General features: G+C 35.5%; 1 protein-coding gene across 3 annotated transcripts in view; it reads left to right on the forward strand.

The window, feature by feature from the left end:
* Positions 1 to 20,358, forward strand: part of CDH7 (cadherin 7) — a 142,680-nt gene that overhangs the window by 109,613 nt on the left and 12,709 nt on the right. For 2 of the 3 annotated variants that reach the window (XM_034943950.3, XM_008952661.5), the window contains exon 11: positions 1,917 to 2,168. In XM_034943950.3, coding sequence (XP_034799841.2) covers positions 1,917 to 2,168 — 252 coding nt within the window. Of the gene's footprint in view, positions 1 to 1,916; positions 2,169 to 20,160; positions 20,303 to 20,358 lie in introns of those variants that run through there. The other variant, XM_034943952.3, reaches the window with a different exon arrangement.

A 20,358-nucleotide genomic window follows, 5' to 3' on the forward strand; every position in this document is an offset into this window, starting at 1 on the left:
GCTTGTTTAAAACAGACTTACTACCAAAAGGTGGATAAGAAGTTTTGCATGAAGCCATCACCTTATTTAGTGCAACCTAGGCCTCAAAAAATTTCAATCTCAAAAAAATTCAATCTGAAAATGATAATTTTTCCTGATCTTATTTCCTACTCAATGAGAATACTATTGTGTCCCTTTAGTAATATAGAAGGTAGAGCATTCTCTACATGGGTAACTCCAGACTCACTGACTTAATCATAGTTAAGAAGGATAATTCTCAGCATTTAGGTTCATCTGGTACAAGTGCAGAGAAGGGAATTTATGAACTTCACAAGGAGAATGTGAATATATCCCCCATGTGTCATCATCCAATACCACCATGATTGCTGTACAGCACGTGCACTAAAATGTCTGCGTTTATAGGACATCCACATTGCCACACAATTGAAAAATTGTCTACCTTAAGCCCAGAGTTCCCTTGACTGTACCTTGAAGGAAAACATATGAATACAGAGAAAGTCAGTTCTTAAGAAGTCTTCCATATGATCACTTTTCTGAATATAGAGTCATATTCTCACTTTTTGGGCATTTCAGCTTGTGTTCCTCAATTCACCGTGTGTGTGTGTGTGTGTGTCATTTTGGTATCAGTCATGTTAGATTACAAATCAACAACTTTCTAAAACTTTTTGTATCAAGTCATAAATGCCTCTGACATCTGAGTTGGTAGGAGGCAGAGGCATAGGCCTGCGTGCTATTGTGAAATGTACAGGAACTTACTCAAAACAGTATCCTTCAACAACTCCAGCTTAATTTTTTAGTGAGTACCTTCTCAAATTCATACATTCTAAAATAAAAGATTTTTTTACATAAAAATCTACCAGATGGAATCTGAAAATCAAACCGTTTTATTACTGTCTCTTCTATAATTGCATGTAATACATTTTCTGCAGTCTAATATGAGCTTGCTGTTTTGTGCTGTTTGAGACAGATTTCATCTTGCTGTTTCACTAGAGTACCGTTAATTTTTTCATGCTACCATTGAATAAATCTTTTTGACAGTTTGGAAGAGAGAAAAATAGATAAAAGCACACTGCATGAAACTCTGATCCTGATTTTTCTTCTTTTCCTTTATATTTTTATTAACAGCTATTAATTTAAAAAATCTCATAAATACTTATTATTTAATTAAGACAAGTTAGTTGGAAAACTGCTAACACACACAAAACATATTTTTGATATATAAATCACACATTATATAGACTTATTGATCACTTGTTTAAAGTTCATAATTACTATAATTGCTTAGATGAATTCAAATATTAAATATAAGGTAAACATAAATAGCCTGTTTTATCACTGACAAAATGTTTATACACATAGAGTAGCTATAAATACCTATATATAATTTTCAAAATTTTATGATAAAATTCTTCTGAATATCCCTGTATATTCAATTTAAATAAAGCTAAAGTAGCTGATTTTACCCTTTTTAAATATTGGTCTTGAAACTTGTCTAAGAAAGGATAGACTGAAAATTTTATCTGTGCTATATGATGATACTGCAAAATATTTAACCTGTTAATATGTACCATCCTTTCTATAAGTTTATGGTGTCAAATTTAAGATAAGTAAAAGGTGTAGTTTTTATAAAGTTGCAATTAATGTAATAAGTGATGCATAAACATTTTCATATTTTGTTTTACTTTATAACTATTTCTTTTGTTATACTGCATAGAATAACATAAATGTCTTATAATGTATTAAACTGGAAATGTCCCTCTGTCCTAGAGAATTGAAAGAAAATTGTTGAAATAAATCTGCAACTCCAGAGATTTCCCTAATTAAGGCATCAAAGTAAATAGAGTGACTTAAATAAAGTTTGGGAAGACTGATTCCATCAGAAATCTGGTGTTTTACATTTGCTTTCGTTATCCTAGACAACACAGCCTCAATACTGACCAGGAGAAATGGCTTCCGGAGACAGGAACAATCAGTTTACTATCTGCCAATTTTCATTGTGGACAGTGGATCTCCCTCACTTAGCAGCACCAACACCCTCACCATCCGCGTGTGTGACTGTGATGCTGACGGCGTAGCCCAGACCTGCAATGCAGAGGCCTATGTCCTACCTGCTGGCCTCAGTACAGGAGCCCTGATAGCCATACTCGCCTGTGTCTTGACATTATTGGGTAGGTACTGTTTCCAGGGCTTGCTCTGAAAGAGCTGTCACAATAACCACATGTCACGACTTGCCTATTATCTTCTCCATTTGGTGAACATATGCAGATATTCTACTGGATGGTGTTTGTTTTGTTTTGTTTTTCTTTGAGACGGAGTCTCACTCTGTTGCCCAGGCTGGAGTGCAGTAGAATGATCTGGGCTCACTGCAGCCTCTGCCTCCCAGGTTCAAGCAATTCTCCCACCTCAGCCTCCCGAGTAGCTGGGATTACAGGGGTGCACCACCACACCCAGCTAACTTTTGTATCTTTAGTAGAGACTGAGTTTCACCATGTTGGGCAGGCTGGTCTTGAACTCCTGACCTCAGGTGATCCACCCACCTTGGCCTCCCAAAGTGCTGGGATTACAGGAGTGAGCCACAGCTCCTGGCCTGGATGGTGTTTTGCTCACTAAGTAATACAATTGTTGGCCACACTTTCCAGTGGTATATTTGAAGTATAACTCAGACAAAAAGTTGTATCAATTTCATTTTCAAAGCAACAGTGAAGATAAATGGCTTATGCTTTAAATTAATGCTATTTAGGATTAAAAATAATCTATCTTATCCCAGTTCTTTGCTTTAGAGCACTCTACAGAGGAGATACACTAGACTGGAGAATACATTTTCTATATTGTTTTGACAATATACTTATTTTAGAAATTATGGCTTTATATTCTACTTTTTAAAGAAATTATTTGATTGCTTTCTTAAATTATTTGCAAATTTGAAATGATTACAATTTCAGCAATGCAAATGTTACATTTTTAAAGTATTAAATACTAACACAGTTAATTGTACATCTCCATGATTAGTTTATTACTCGGTTAAATTAGATTTATAACTCATATTTGCAGTAACTCAGATTTTGCAGCATCCTTTTAAAAATTGGGATATGTCCAATGTGGACACTGGGTAATGGGTTTATTCCAAAGCAACATTTTTCTTCACATTGTAACTTGTAACACGAACACAACAAGAACAGAGTAAACATTCAATATACCGTTCCATATGGTGAATGTTCAATAAATTTTAAGTGTTACTGATGGAAAATTATAAGCTAAGACCTAGTTACTAATACATTATAAATGCTGTCGTGAAAATGGAGGTTATTGTCTTAAGTAACTTAAGCTAAACAAGTAAATCTAAAAGAAAATAAACTATATTTTGCATAGAACTTTACACAGATGCAGAAACTTTCAGAATTTCATTAGAAATGGGAAGTAATTACCTGCTTAATCTAATTAGAATATAAGGGATTAAAGTTTGAAAAAGGTAGAACCACTGCAAACAACTTTTTATTGGTCTAGAAGCTTCTAAAACAAACTTGTCCACCCTGTGGCCTGCAAGCTGCAAGCAGCTGAAGATGGCTTTGAATGTGGCCCGACACAAATTCTTAAATGTTCTTAAAACATTATGAAATGTTTTGCGGTTTTTTGTTTGTTTGTTTTTTGTTTTGTTTTGTTTTGTTTTTTTTCTCATCAGCTATTGTTAGTCTATTTTATGTGTGGCCTAAGACAAGTATTCTTCTTCCAATGTGGTGCAGGGAAGCCAAAAAATTTAGATTTTGGAATCTAAAACTTAATAAAAAAGATGTAAATTGCATATTTATTTTATAGTAGCAGAATAACCTACATTAGAAGATTTAAAAATTACATTTGTGGGCCGGGAGCAGTGGCTCACGCCTGTAATCCCAGCACTTTGGGAGGCTGAGGCGGGCGGATCATGAGGTCAGGAGATCGAGACCATCCTGGCTAACACGGTGAAACCCTGTCTCTACTAAAAATACAAAAAAAAAATTAGCCGGGAGTGGTGGCGGGCGCCTGTAGTCCCAGCTACTTGGGAGGCTGAGGCAGGAGAATGGCGTGAACCCAGGAGGCGGAGCTGGCAGTGAGCCGAGATCGTGCCACTGCACTCCAGCCTGGATGACAGAGCGAGACTCCATCTAAAAAAAAAAAAAAAAAAAAAAAAAAAAAAAAAAAAATCCATTCATGTTTAGAATGTCTTTAGCTTGAAGGCACAGAATGAGAAGGAATAATGAGAGGATAAGTAGATGATGTGTGGAAGACTTTTTAAGTTTGGTCAGTGTATCATAAACAACTTAGATTATGCCGTAAAGGAATAAGATTGTATTCCCCAAATTTTAATTATCCTCAATAATGAATTGTTTTTTGATTATTTTAAGGCTGTCTGATGAAGCTTGCTTCACTTTAGTAAACACTTTCAACTTTGACTTTGGGATTTTTTGCGATTTAGGTTGCTTGATGATTCTAATTAAGAATTATCAGCTAATTATTACTGAAAGTAACTGAAATAGAGTTTTATTATATTTCATTCTTAGATATACTGTATATGAGTATACATATACAGTATGTGCATATATGCTTGTGTGTGTGTCTGTGCATAAAAGTTTGGGGGATTTGTCAAAATTTAAGTATGGCTACTCTTTCTGCTAAATTTGAACATATTGCTTAAGTAGACACCAAATTTGGAATGCCTCTTCCACTTCTAAGGATCAATTTTTTTGTGCCCTATATTTTATTCATTTTTTAAGAGTTACTGCAAGTCTTCAAAACCGTAAGTAAAACAAAGTCTATTGTACTGAAATACAATTTGGAACAAGGGGCTTCTGCCTGCAGCTTCCATTTCTATAGTGACCGCACAATAATCAGTATCATCAAATGCTACCATTTTAGCTCAGAAATGTGGTCTCTTTGTGTCTTATTTCCCAAGTTTTTAAAAGCAGATAATCAGGAATTTTTATACTGTTTTAGTTTTGTCGCCACTATTATAGACTCTGGATTTTCACACAGTAAGTGCTGAAGCCAATGAGATTAAGTATTCACGGGGGGTGCATGTGGGGCCCACAGCCTGGCATGAAAAAATTGATTTCTAATACACAAATAATTCATTCTTTATGACACCTCAGAAAGTGGTGTGAATCTCGTTTCTAGGCATTAGGTATCAGGATTTGTAACTCAAACCTTTTAAGACTTCTGAACAAATATTACTGGCAAAAAGCAAGGTGAGGAGGTGGAGATGGGGAATAAGAACTTGAAAATCAAGTTCAATTAAGAATGAAACTATGGAAGTACCTGGACTTTAGACTCTTAAAAAAAAAAAAAGGTGGAGAGTTCTGTAGATGTCTATTAGGTCCGCTTGGTGCAGAGCTGAGTTCAATTCCTGGGTATCCTTGTTGACTTTCTGTCAGGACATAGGCGTGGGCAAGGACTTCATGTCCAAAACACCAAAAGCAATGGCAACAAAAGACAAAATTGACAAATGGGATCTAATTAAACTAAAGAGCTTCTGCACAGCAAAAGAAACTACCATCAGAGTGAATAGGCAACCTACAACATGGGAGAAAATTTTCGCAACCTACTCATCTGACAAAGGGCTAATATCCAGAATCTACAGTGAACTCAAACAAATTTACAAGAAAAAAACAAACAACCCCATCAAAAAGTGGGCGAAGGACATGAACAGGCACTTCTCAAAAGAAGACATTTATGCAGCCAAAAAACACATGAAAAAATGCTCATCATCACTGGCCATCAGAGAAATGCAAATCAAAACCACTATGAGATATCATCTCACACCAGTTAGAATGGCAATCATTAAAAAGTCAGGAAACAACAGGTGCTGGAGAGGATGTGGAGAAATAGGAACACTTTTACACTGTTGGTGGGACTGTAAACTAGTTCAACCATTGTGGAAGTCAGTGTGGCGATTCCTCAGGGATCTAGAACTAGAAATACCATTTGACCCAGCCATCCCATTACTGGGTATATACCCAAAGGACTATAAATCATGCTGCTATAAAGACACATGCACACGTATGTTTATTGCGGCATTATTCACAATAGCAAAGACTTGGAACCAACCCAAATGTCCAACAATGATAGACTGGATTAAGAAAATGTGGCACATATACACCATGGAATACTATGCAGCCATAAAAAATGATGAGTTCATATCCTTTGTAGGGACATGGATGAAATTGGAAACCATCATTCTCAGTAAACTATCGCAAGAACAAAAAACCAAACACCGCATATTCTCACTCATAGGTGGGAATTGAACAATGAGATCACATGGACACAGGAAGGGGAATATCATACTCTGGGGACTGTGGTGGGGAGGGGGGAGGGGGGAGGGATAGCATTGGGAGATATACCTAATGCTAGATGACGAGTTAGTGGGTGCAGCACACCAGCATGGCACATGTATACATATGTAACTAACCTGCACAATGTGCACATGTACCCTAAAACTTAAAGTATAATAAAAAATAAAAAGAAAAAAAAAAAAAGGTACTTGACTACATGTTAAGTTTATGTTCCAGTGATGTGACTAATTAAAGCTACATGTAACATGACGGATGGGGATGCACTGACATTACCAGAAGTTTAATGCTGGAAGGCATCCCACGTATCGATGCTAACCCAAACCTTACAGAGGGAAAACTTGAGGTGTAGGGTAAGTTCGAGGGTTTGTAGGAGTACATATAACAAGTTAGAGGATATGATGGGGTAAGATTCTAGGTCTCCTTATTCTCAATCACTGATTTTTATTTAAACTTCACAAGAAGTACATCGTGAAAATATAAATATGTTTACGCCTATATATTGCTGAAATAATTCATGTTATCCGAAGTTGTATTTGTCAGTCTTTATCTCTATCTGTATTCTCCTAACTTTGTGGATGAATTGCTTTCTGATTTCTCATTCTTGCTCTCTCTCTAATTTATTTGCACCTGAATTCTTTAAATGAAAAAAAAATCCAAAAATTAGAACATGGGTTTCCTTTATTTACAGTGAGTACAGTTTGAATGAGATAAGCTATTGCTATACTCACATTTCATCATAAAATAATCAATTAGATACCTCAATTATTTTTCATGCAGAAAAATTTCATCAACATATGGCAAGATACTCTGGTATTCTAAATTTTTTTTTTTTTTTTTTTTTTTTTAGACAGGGTCTTGCTCTTTCACCCAGGCTGGAGTGCAGTGGCGCAATCTCGACTCACTGCAAGCTCCACCTCCTGGGTTCACGCCATTCTCCTGCCTCAGCCTCCCGAGTAGCTGGGACTACAGGTGCCTGCCACCACGCCCGGCTAATTGTTTGTATTTTTATTAGAGATGGGTTTTCACTGTGTTAGCCAGGATGGTCTCGATCTCCTGACCTCGTGATCCACCCGCCTTGGCTTCTCAAAGTGCTGGGATTACAGGCGTGAGCCACCGTGCCCGGCCTGTATTCTAAATTTTGAATAGAAATTACAACCCATAACTAACATCAATACCAATTTAATTATGCATTTTTATCATAGTTAAATTCACACTTACAGACATACACAATTATTCTTCCACCAGGCTAAAAACACTTTAAAGAAAAAAAATTCTATGAATGACTAAGACATTCGATTATTTATTCAGTAGATTTTTTTAATAAAGGAGAAGAATTTCAACTGTTTTGTTTAAAAATATGGTTTCAATATTAAATATTGTACTCCTATTCTTAAAATATTACAGCTAAATTCTTTCTGTTCCTCGGCATACACAAAAATAAAACCTGTTTCTTGCATAATAAGGCTGCCACTGAATTTACTATATTAAGTTTTGGGTGTTTCTGTACTTGGACTTCCAGGGCCCAGTAATTGAAGTCTTCTAGCGTTCCTTCCAGCTCTTTGCTCTTCTGACACAATTGGGATTAGTTAGACCAGCCCAGCTTCATAAACTCAGATTTAATAAGGTGTTTGTAGAAACTTGCTGTTTACTGCATGGGATTCAGTCTCCTCCAGTACGTCTATGATGGTCAGCTTGACAGTTAGCTGTCATGCATCTTTTCACTTTTCTTCCCTGATCTCCCAAGTACTAAACTATATTTGGCCACCAGTAACTGTGGCTATTCATGATTTTTTCCAACAGAAAAATGCTTTCTTGTTTTTGCAAATGATAGTGAACATCACTGAAGGAAAAATACGTTAAATTGTGGAGAAAAAAAGTGGCAGCACTATGTAAAAAAATGGATCCCCATCATAATCTATAATGATAGAACATAATTGGCATAGCAGCCCTAGAGATAATAATGTGCAGACTACTGTTGGCTAATTTATAGTAGCAGATGTGTTCCTCTTTCAAACAAGCATGAGCATAATAAAAAATGAATTGCATTTCATAAGCTCGTACTATGTGCTAGACATCAGCCTAAGTGCTTTACAAGCATTATCTAATTTAATGCTCATAAGAGATTTCCTAGGCAAGTATTACTATGCCCACATTTTATATAAGAAAACTACAACTTAGAGGAAATACAGAAAAAGTTACAGAATGAACAAGTGTCAGAGTCCGGACCCAAACACAGGGAAGCCTGCCTCCTAAATGTTCTTTATAAGATATTTTTCCATATATGTTTCCCCACGTGAAAGACCCCTCTGTTTCTAGGAAATGCTTACAGGTTTGTGGATATTACAGCCGGGGCACTGCCAAATTAGGTGCAGGAGTATCTTTGCTGTGTTTCACATAGTGGTTTTATTATTTATTCGGTTAACTCTGAGTGTCTATTTTATAGTATCTTCCAATTCCTTCCAGTCTTTAGAAAACATGTTTAGAAGAGTGTATGTTAAATTTGAGGTTATATTTCAGTACAATCAAAATCTAGTACACAAATTGTCTTTGTGCATAAACCATTCATTGTACTTAGGAAATTTTTTTTCTATATTAACTGAGACTAAGGTGAAATCATTCTCCCTCACATTTAAAGGAAATGAATTTTGTGATACTTGTTTTGGGAAAAGAAAAGATCCATTTTAGTTAAACTTTTCCCTTTCTTGAGACTTGGAAAGAATTAGCCCCTTTAAGCATATATGATCTATTACAGGAGGTCTACCAATGTATGCTCCTTGTTCTATTGGAGAGTTGAAACTAGAAATCTCCAGAGAAACATCAATCCTGAGCAATTTTCCTACATTCTTGCCTCTTTTCCTGATTGAATACCCACTTATATGTTTTTCTGAGTGGAATCAGTCAGGCTTCCATCTTCTCGCTTGCATCCTCCATGGTCAATTAGTCCACACATACTGTTAACTTTAGTTTTTGGGCCTTGAATCAATTTGTTTCTGTCTCTTATTGTTGCACCTGATTTTTGTCCAGCGTCTTTTTTTTTTCCTCCTGAATTGTGGCAACTCTACCATTCTCTATCAGAACCAATCCATCAGTATTTCAGAGTAAGCTTTTAAAAAATAAATGGGATTTTGAAACACCGCAGCTTAAAATCGTATTTTCATGAAATCCCATTGTCTACAGACTAAAATCACAGACTCTCCAGTACCAGACAGCTCTCATCCAGTTTGACTTTATTTTTCTCTACTTACTTGGTGTACTTTAGTCAAATTGCATCCGTTGCTTTTTCTAAGACTCATTCTGCTTTGTCTTTCTGCCTGGAATGCCTCTTCCCAGAATCTACAAGTGGGTCAATTTTTTTTTTTTTTGTATTGAAGACTCACTTCTTTGGCTTCTGAGTCCAGGCTGGATGCTGTTCCTAAGGACCCCATAATACCTTGCATCTAGCAGTCTTTGAGCATCTGACATGGTTGACTTGTCTGTTTAATTGGTTTATCTCCTTGTCCATCTCTTCCAGTAGACAGCTTTTAGAGGCAAGGACTGAACATTATTTTGTCATTATTTATATCAGCTAATCAGATGCTGATCTGACACATACAGAACATTCTATACATGCATGCTGAATGAAGCATGAATGATTTGAATGTACTGAATTGTGGAAAAGAATAATTGATTTGACTTATTTTTATTACCCATAGGATTATCTCCATTAGACCCTGTTTTTTCTATTTCCCAAGACGCTATATTTTTAGGACATTTTTCTGAGATTTGGTCTATCTCCTTAACTCTTCAGAAAAATTGATGTGTCACAGATTAAAAGAATTTAAATGATGTTTGCAGGTTAGTAGCCGTGGAACTATATAAGGGCTTAAGAAAAAAAAATTGAATATGTGACTAAAGGTAGATGGAGAAAATATTGCGGAAGAGATGTCAGAGATATTTTATTTATCAGTTTAAAATTCAGTTAAATGTTACAGTTGATATCTCATTCACTCACTTGGATCATACCAATTATGAATCTTTAGTTATCCTTTGCAAAAATAAAAGTAGTAGAGGTGGTCCATAAGTGCAAGATAAAATTTTAGCCTTGTGTTACTGGGGATCTGCATGAGCCTCAGATTCCATAGCACGTAAATCCACTCATCCTTCAGATCTTTGCTTAAATGCCACTTCTGATGACATCCTTTTCTGATCACAACCAGACAGTGGTGGTACTCCTGCATTTTTCCTATCACTTTCCTTTTTAAGACATACATTATTTTACGTCTCTGCTTGAAACATTTCAGATGCACTTACATGGAATCTAAATGTTTCTCATGGTCCACAAAGCAAGGCACGTTTGGCCACCTGCTTACCTCTCTAAGGTATCAGGCTGCCTGATCCTTCTCTCAACCAGTAGGAGGACCCACAATGCATTTCTTCCCATTATTTTCAAGTGTGCTACCCTGCTCCTGAAACAGTCTTCCTGCATTCCTTCACCTGTCAAGTTTAGATTATCTTTAATGCCTCAGCTTCAGTGTTATCTCCCCAGGAGGAGTGTCCTAAGCACCATTAGTCTCCATCATGGTATTTGTTTCTTTTGTAGTACTTACTTGTAACTATATGTGTTTGTTTTCTTTGCTCAGATATAAAAGCTTTTGAATGTAGTGATCTTCGTCTCTGTCTTCTTAACCAGTATATTATTGGGGCCTGTCAAAGGCACATATAGAGACAATATTTTTAATCCATAAATATTATTTATTGCACTCTACTGAAAATTTTGCAACCTTCTCCACATATTTTAATCCCTTCAAGAATAGGTCCAGTATCCTCCATAATTCATTATTCTACTGTCAGTTAGATAGAATAGAGTAGATATCAGATAAATTAACTACATTACAGGAGGTCATCAAAATCACAAGTGAGAGCATGGTAAAGTTTACATTTTATCTGTATATGAATTACATGACTCAAATTTTAGCAGGACCCAAAAAGTTCGGAACTGAATCATATGAATTTATTGTAGAAATTCCACAATGTATGACCTATTATTGAATAAAGACAGATATCGCCTACTGTGGGTAGCACTACTTAAGCCCTTTACAAATAGACACTCACTTAATCTTCATAAAGTTACTATGAAGTGGTTTCTAAGAGGTAAAGACTATTATTTTCATTTTGGAGAGCAGGTAACTGAGGCAAGGAGAAGTAAAGGATCTCACCTACCTCCATACATCCAGGAAATGGAATAACAGGTATGCAAAGCAGATGAGGTCCTTAAATAGGCAGGAGCCATGGGCTGAGGGACAGGACTTGAGGCATATTCTGGGTTACAGTGAGTAGGAAGAATTGTTTGAGTGGAGCATGCGGTGATGGAGAGTTGAAGCAAAGAGGAAATTAAGAAGGTGGAGTCACAGATGACTTGGAGTTTCTGGTTTGGGTATTTTCTTACTTGAGAAAAGAGCACACAATAGGAAACAAATCAGAGGAACGTTAATGAGATTAAACTTACAAATTTTGAATGGTGTGTGAGTGAGAGCCATTGGACAGAAAGTTGTTATCAGTAAAGGAAGTGGTCATAACAAATCATAACAATGATAATAATTACCATTTTGAACATTTATTATATTCTGATGAGTATATATATTTGCATTATCAAAAATAGGAGTAGTCATTTTAAAATATGGTCTGGTTATCCAAAGAGATAGATGAGAGATTTAGATGTCAGAGACATCAGCTCTTGCCATACAAGAGGCAGTTGAACCTGGGGTTTCACTGGGCTTGCCTAGGAAGAATGTGGGGTGAAAAGCCAAGAAACCGAGTATGGAACTTGAGGAAGATTTACTGTAAGTACTTCTTAGAAAAGAGCGGCTACAAAAAAACATGGTTTGAAAGAAGAAAATAAAATTGTTTATTTTCTTTTAAACTGGCTGCAAGCAGCTGCATTGTTTACTATTGAGTAAGTTCAAGATAGCGGACCCACACAATTTCCCATGAAGTTCTGTGTCAAATAGGACACACATGCCATGTAAAAAAAAGGGCCACAAAGTGCTCATTGGATTTGGCAAAATGTGAGTCATTGGTAGCCTTGGTCCCTGGGAAATAGCAGGGAAAACTCAGATTGCTCTGGTTTGAGAGCAGTCAGGATATAAGAAAGTGGAAATGTGGAGTAGGCTACTCTTACATAAAATAAAAGTTAATAATATTGAGGGTATATGAAGATAAATTGTTGGCTGGAAAATTTCAGGAAAGTGTTTCCACTTAATATCCTCCCTTTTTGAGCTCTGATGGAATAGTGTGCCTGGAGATAGTGGAGAGAGTTTCAAGATGACCCTGAAAAGAGTGGGGATAGCATGTTTCTTCATCATGGTTATTTCTGATCCATCTGAAGCCAACAAAATTCAAGCTCAGTTCAATATTAAAAGGAAATTAAGCTGGGAGCAATGGCTCATGACTGTAATCCCAGCAGTTTGGGAGGACGAGGCCAGAGGATCACTTGAAGCCAGAGTTTGAGACCAGCCTGATCAACAAATGAGACCTCTTTCTCTACAAAAAATAAAACAATTAGCTAGGCATGGTGGCATGCACCCAAAGTCCCAGCTACTCGGGAAGCTGAGGCAGGAGGATTGCTTGAGCCTAGGAGTTTGAGGCTGCAGTGAGCCATGATCACTCCGGCCTGGGTGACAGAGAAAAATAAAATAAAAAAAGATTAAAATTAATTTTAAAAAATTAAAATGTCTATAAAAATTTTTTTAAATTTAAAAAACAGAATTAAACAATTTTTGAAATTAAACAATAAAGAAAAAAATTACTAAAACTTAATTAGTGCCCAGTAGAAAAAAAAGACAGATTTTTAAATAAACTTCATGTTAATCAACAGGATCAATAAATGGTGAAGAATTAAAAAATAGAAAGTTTTTGGAAGGCTAAGTTATACTTGCATATCAATGTGGATGATTGTTTAAAATAAATTATTGAAATTGCATCCAGATTGTGCTGGCAGATTTTTTATTTTGATTAGATTTTTTATTTTGATTAGATTATTTTTCAACTATACCTTGTAGGTACACTAATCATTAAACTGATTATAGCTGTCCTGTTGTTCAATATGTCATTTGACAATAAATCTGAGAATACCTCTAAGACCATATGCAATTAGAGTATTCTGGTGTTTGGGTCTTTTGTTTAGATCAGTTGTCCAAAATAAAGTTACTGTGAACCATCAGTGTGAAATGCATATGTAATTTCAAATTTTCACATAGCTTTATTAGAAAAAGTAAAAAGAAACTGTTGAAATAAATGCTAATAATATATTTCAACCACACTATACAAAACTATTATCATTTTAATATGTAATCCATGAAGATTATTGAGACAATATTTTACTTTTTTAAAAAGAGAAACTTAAGTCTTGAACATCGTATGTTTATTTTACACTTAGAGCATATCTCAATGAAGAATAGCCATATTCCAAGTGCTCAATAGCCACATGCAGCTAGTGGCAACTATGGTAGACAACGAAAATTTAAACGACTATTTTATGGCTAATTAGAAATGATGATTGTTCATAAGAGACCATATAGATGATGGTGTTTTTGGTAAAGACTTACTTATCCCTCAAGTCACATTTCAAATGTCATCTCTTATGTTGGACTTTCTCTGAGAATCCTGGGCAGAAATAATCCCTTTCCCATACATATTTTCCTACCATATTTTATATTGCTTTATATTTAATTCATTCTATAATATTTAACTCTTTATTTTTTATTCAAATTGTTGGGCTTGTTGATGGCAAGTCCAGCAAGTCTACATATTTCTAGTCACATTTCCTTGCCTATAATTTATTAATCCATTTATCAAATATTTATTGAGCACATACTTACTATCATGTATTATTCTTTGTGCTTAGGGTAAATCTGTAGAAAGCAAAGTCACTGCCCTTCATATGGCTTACAGTTTTAGCAATCAGTACTCATTAAAAATATTATTGAATTAAATGGAATTTAGGCTTTAAACCTGTGGTAGTAGCCACTAAACAATGGATTAAACTTAAGAAAGTGATATTTAACAGATACAAACATAAATTTATCCAATTTGGTTTTAAAAAACTTTCTTTACAGAGTTTTAGGCTAGGAAAAAACCTAGTGGGATGTAATTTACATTACTGAGTGATTTTAAAAGGATACCAGATTCAACATTTTAAATATGTTAACAAAAATTAGTGGAGTTACTTTCTCTTTAATATAAGTAGCCTTAGAAAGCCAAATACCTCATGTTCTCATTTATAGGTGGGAGCTAAACAATGCATACACATGGATATAGCATGGTGGAATGATAGACGTTGGAAACTACAAAAGGTGGGAGAGTTGACGGGGAGTAAGGGTTGAAAAACTACCTGTTGAGTACAGTGTTCACTGTTTGGGTAATGTACACCAAAAGTCCAGACTTCACCACTGCAAGATAAACGCATGTAAAAAAATCTGCACTTCTACTCCCTAAATACATAAAAATTAAAAAATTCAAATATGCATATTTTATATGTATATACTTATATATGCATATATAAATGTATATATATTTATAATTTCATACATGTATATATAGATATGTGGCCTTATTTAGCAATGGTACCATTTTGTGATGATCAGATGTTGTCGGCAGAATTCTGCTATTTCTGGGTGCCAAAACTGAATATTGAGAATTCTGACATTTGCAAGCACAGAACATCCAGAGTAGGGGACTCAGGATGACAACGAGGTTTTGAACTCCAGACCAGCTGAACACTACACATGCATGTGGAGCAAGCTTGTTCAACCTGAGGCCCGCGGGCCACATGTGGCCCAGGATGGCTTTGAATTTGGCCTAACATAAATTCGTACACTTTCTTAATATATTATGAAATATTTTTGCAATTTTTTTAGGTCATCAGCTATCATTAGTGTTAGTGGCCCAAGACAATTCTTCCAGTGTGGGCAAGGGAAGCCAAAAGATTGGACACCCCTGCTGTAGAGCAAATCTAGGTGACTTCTGAAGTGTCTGCCATCTTTAAGAGGATATGACAGTTCATAATAGAATACATTCATTGGAAAGAAGGGATACTTATTGTAGAGACCAGTAGTTTCATGGTTATCATCAAGTGGGGAGATTGGTTAGGACCACAGGACTTGATGATACTCCAATAGAAATCATGTTCCAGTTACTTGATGATAGTCCAGTAGAAATCATTTTCCAGTTTACTGTGCAGATGGACATCTGCCAAAGATCACAGTAAAGCTGAGAATAAAGGTGCCCACTAATTTGTAGTATGGTGTGTGTTTTACACATCAATATTTTTCTCCATATTCCCTTCCTTTTATTTATCTTGGTTTTGGGAGAATGATTCTATCCAATTGCTGGACAACTTAAACTAATTTAAAACTGACAAAAAGGCCGGGCGTGGTGGCTCACACCTGTAATGCTAATGCTTTGGAAGACCAAGGCAGGAGGATCACTTGAGCTTAAGGAGCTCAAGACCAGCCTGGGCAAACTGGCAAAACTCCATTGAGCTCAAGGAGTTCGAGACCAGCCTGGGCAATATGGTGAAACCCTGTCTGTACAAAAAATAGCCATGTGTGGTGGTGCGTGGCTGTAGTCTCAGCTACTTGGGAGTGCTGAGGCAGGAATATTGCTTGAGCCCAAGAGGTCGAGGATACAGTGAGCTGAGATCCTACCGCTGCACTTCAGCCTGGGTGACAAAGTGAGACTCTGTCTCCAAAAAATAAAAATAAAACTGACAACACATCAGTTCAAAAGAGTGTAAAGAATTACATGAAATTTGTAAAATAGTTCGCAGTAGGGTGTTGTAGTTTTATATAATTTTATTCTTGTAATTCTCTTTTCTGCATATTTCTCTGTGCCTGTGCATGTCTGTATATTCTTACAGTGAATTGCACTAAGATTCATACTGTATTTATCTGTGAATATACAGTCAACAGTGTTGGAACTGCTTATTTGTAGGAACCCTCTCTTGATATGCTTTTGCCAATATCCAGCACTATTTCCTACCTGCTAGAATGCTCAGAAAATGTTGAATTGAATGTTGTAAGACTGAATTCCAAAATCAGAAATTTAGGCCTGCATCATACTTTTACTGCTGTAATAGCACTCTAACTTCTTTCGTGACATCTTCTCCCCTATCTTCCTCTCCTTGGTCCAGTAAGAATGATTTTTATTTATTTTTTTGAAACAATCTGATTATATCATGCAGTCCTTAAAATATGTTTGTTCTTGGACCTGTAGGGCCTGACTCGTGCTTACAGCTCCAACCTTAACTCACCTCTTTCTTTGCCCTCCAGCCACATTGGCCTCAAATATTTGCTCACTGTCGTCACTGTACCAAGCATGTTCTTCCATATCACATCTTCCTGTCCCTACCCTCAGCCTCCAGTTATCATCAGTTAAGTCTTTCTCATCTGTATCTATTTCCCCTAGTACACTTCTTTATAAGATCATGTTTCCCTCTTTTGGAGTAATTATTACAATTCTACTTTTACATTTATTTATTTTAATGTTTGGATCAATATCTGTTGGTCCCACGGAATCGTAAGGTCCATGAGTAAATGTTATATGTCTGCTTCTATGTGCAACATTACACTACAATACCTAATGCATGTAATAAATGGTTAACATAATTTTGTTAAACAGATATGTAAATTCCTGAACAACCAGAACAATCTAAGTGTCACACATGGCTAAATTTCAGCTAGACCTAAATCTTTTCTTCTATTTCCACTCAGAAGTAGAGGTCATATGACAGAAAAGAGAAATGATAAAACCTCTTAAAATATATAATCTTCTGCTTACTTAGGCAGAGTATTCTTCTTAATACAGTGATTAGCACCAGAGTCTATGAAGAACAGTTAATTCTTGTTCTATGTAAACATTAAATTCTATTTTTATATGCGCTTACATGGTTAGAAATTAATATTTTCCAAGGTCATTCAAATGTTAAATTATCTAACCTTCCAAAATACCATGTTTTTCTTTGCCTTGGACAAGATTGGGAAATAAAGCAAACTGCGTAACACATTAATATCCTTGATGTGTATTGTACCTTAGGGCTGGTATACCCACAGGTACTTTAGAGTTTTACTTTGATTGAAGACTTGAGAATCAAAAGTCAAGTTTATCAGTAGCATGAAATACATTTACAATAGAATATAAGAAATAATTGATATATACTATATATAGCAATATATTTATGACAAAATTTATTATAATTAAAAAATTTATAATTTTGAAATGTTTTGTCTACTTAGACATTGATTTAAATTAAGAGACCGTCTAATTATTATATAACTCTTACCCTCTTTATACCCTTACTGACTCTAATACTCATTCATTTCTTACACCCTTTTGTTCTCAACTGGACATTTCTCCTCCTTAATTATGCTGTTCAACATGTGTAACAGGTGTCTTATTTCTACCTGCCTCCATCTGTGCATCCCATCACTATTTTCTCTCAACGTCCCTCTTCATTCCATGCTTTACTTAATTTGATTTCTCACGAAGAAGTCCTACTGGGTTCTACTTTCTTTCTACTACAATTACTTTCATTTTGGGGAAACTATGTGAAAAATTTCAGAGACTAAAGTTGTATATAAATATAAAATAATTGTTTATTCATCCATGTATTTTAAAAATTGTTGTCTTTCTTGAGCAAGCAAATTGGCTTTTGAGCTTTCATACTTGTCACCTTTAGCCTTTGTTTTTTAATCACCTTGTTTGAAAGTACTAAGCATACAGTGTTATAAACAGTGTGGGGGCTTTGAAGACAGACTGAGATGGAGTATGCCTCACCCCTCACTATTGCATTTAATTACATTTAGACAGGTTATTTTATGTGTCTAAGACAACCATCAAATGGGAAAACACCTACCCCAGAGAATTGTTGTGAGTGTTAAATAATATGTCCTGTGTGCAGACCTTCATTTCTCACTGTACCACCTTTCCTATTTCCCATTTAATCTTTGGTACATATGCCTAGCCATATATGGTACACTTTCTACTTTGCTTGTTACCTTAAAAACAAACTGCTCTGTTGCATACTGATAAGTAACTGGGATTCTGCTAACTCTACTTACGTTATTTCCAATGTTCTTTATCTCTTCAGTCCACACTGTGAAGATTGATGTTGACTATTATTATCATATATTGCTAATTTCAGTTAGGTTGAAAGTTACTTGTTCCAATATCACACAGCTAATATGGAGGAAGGTTGGACAAGGCCTTTCTGACACCAAAGCTGCAGCTCCTGTTGTAGCATTCTGTCATGTACCTTGAGAACTACAAGGCATTAGAATGGTGAAAGTGCTAATTCTCAGTAGACAAGAAAGGACAATCCACTTAACAGGGAAGGAAGGTGAATACCAGACTACTTATGGGAACAGAAAGATATACAAGCAGTAACTTTTGAACTTAGGTTGGTGCAAAAGTAATTGTGATTTTTGCTATTACCTTAATTGCAAAAACCACAGTTACTTTTGCATCAACCTAGTACATATATGCCCTTTTGGTGAAGCTGGTTGAAAACATTCAAATGAAGTAAACAGGAGCAAAAAGAAAGACAGCAGGGATATCTGTGCCAATGCAGCATGAGAAGGTGGCCAGAAAAGCTCAGAAATGTATCAGTTTCTGAACTGTAGGCCATCCATAAAGTGTAAAGCTTATGAGAAGAGCAGTGCAGTAGGGTCCAGTGGGAAAGAAAAGGAAAAAGTGCCACAAAAAAACAATTGTTTTCACAACTATTTCCACAGATCACCAATACAGTTTTTTCATCAGTCACATTCCTGTTGATGATAACACAGATAGCCAACAGACATTTAAGAAGGCATATATTTTTATTGAAGATGAATTCATTTTATTTAAAACTAAATAAGTGCTCAGCTTTTTGGTTTTTGAAAGTACATTGAGGTCAGGGGGATGGAGTATGCCTCACCCCTGGTTACTGCATTTAAGTACACTGCAGTTAAGGACGTTGATGTCCTTCATGGTTTTATATTTTTATTTTCAAAAGTGTTCCTAATGCCAAAGTAAAAAGTTTACAAGATACTTTAAAAATATTTCACGCCTGCTTTTAAAAATATGATGACAATAACGTACCCTAAACGATAATCCATATAATGTACGTTATGGGCTATTCAGACTTTCCAGAAAAAAATCGTAAGCTGATACAATATAAATTGTTAAAAGGTATTTGTAGATGAATAAAGGTAATTCATTACTTTACATATTTTTAAATTCCAAAATTCAACAATACTCTTTTTATTTCATTGTAGTTTAGTTGAAGTTGCAATGAAATCAAATGTATTCCCAATTCAAGGAGCATGCAGTCACTCAGAGGCCAGAGCACTTTCCTTATTTGTGTATACTAGTGAAAAATGAACAGAATACATTGTTTAAGTCCCCCAAATAACCAGTGTAGTTGTTCTTATTTGCTTTACAGTGCAACCTCCTGCTTTAAGATGTGATTTTTAGTTTTGATATAGGAAGATAAATTCCTAACATTAAAGGGGTGATTCATTTCTTAAATTTATCTTTGACAGTTGCTGAAAATCTCACAGCTTGTATTCTGTCTGTAGGTATAATGGATAAAGACCAAGTTCAGTATTTTATACATGAAAGTGGGACTCAATTTATTATAGAGAAGCTTTTAATCTTTGTAAATGGCCTGACATGCTGGATTTTATTTAACAGTTGACTTTCATAGAGAAGGAGTAGGCATTTCTTCAAAGAACCTGACCGAGTGCTATAATCCTTTTCTTTCTGAAATTGCAGTTGTTAAATTAGACACAAAACATTTATGAATTTCAATTTGCCTTTCCAGCAATTAAGGAGTTCAAAAAAATCCCTTTGTGTTTCCTGGCTTTGAAATGATTATATTTATCATGAACTGGCCCTTCAATTTCTTCTATCAAATACATTGGAGGTTACGTTAAAGAGGAAGACATCAGTTCTGAACAGGTGTGGAAAAGGGTTCCTTGATGTATAAAAATGTTCTATTTTAAAGCCACTTTAGCAATTT

Source organism: Pan paniscus, chromosome 17, assembly GCF_029289425.2.
Source record: "Pan paniscus chromosome 17, NHGRI_mPanPan1-v2.0_pri, whole genome shotgun sequence".
In the NCBI taxonomy this organism is placed as follows: Eukaryota; Metazoa; Chordata; class Mammalia; order Primates; family Hominidae; genus Pan; species Pan paniscus.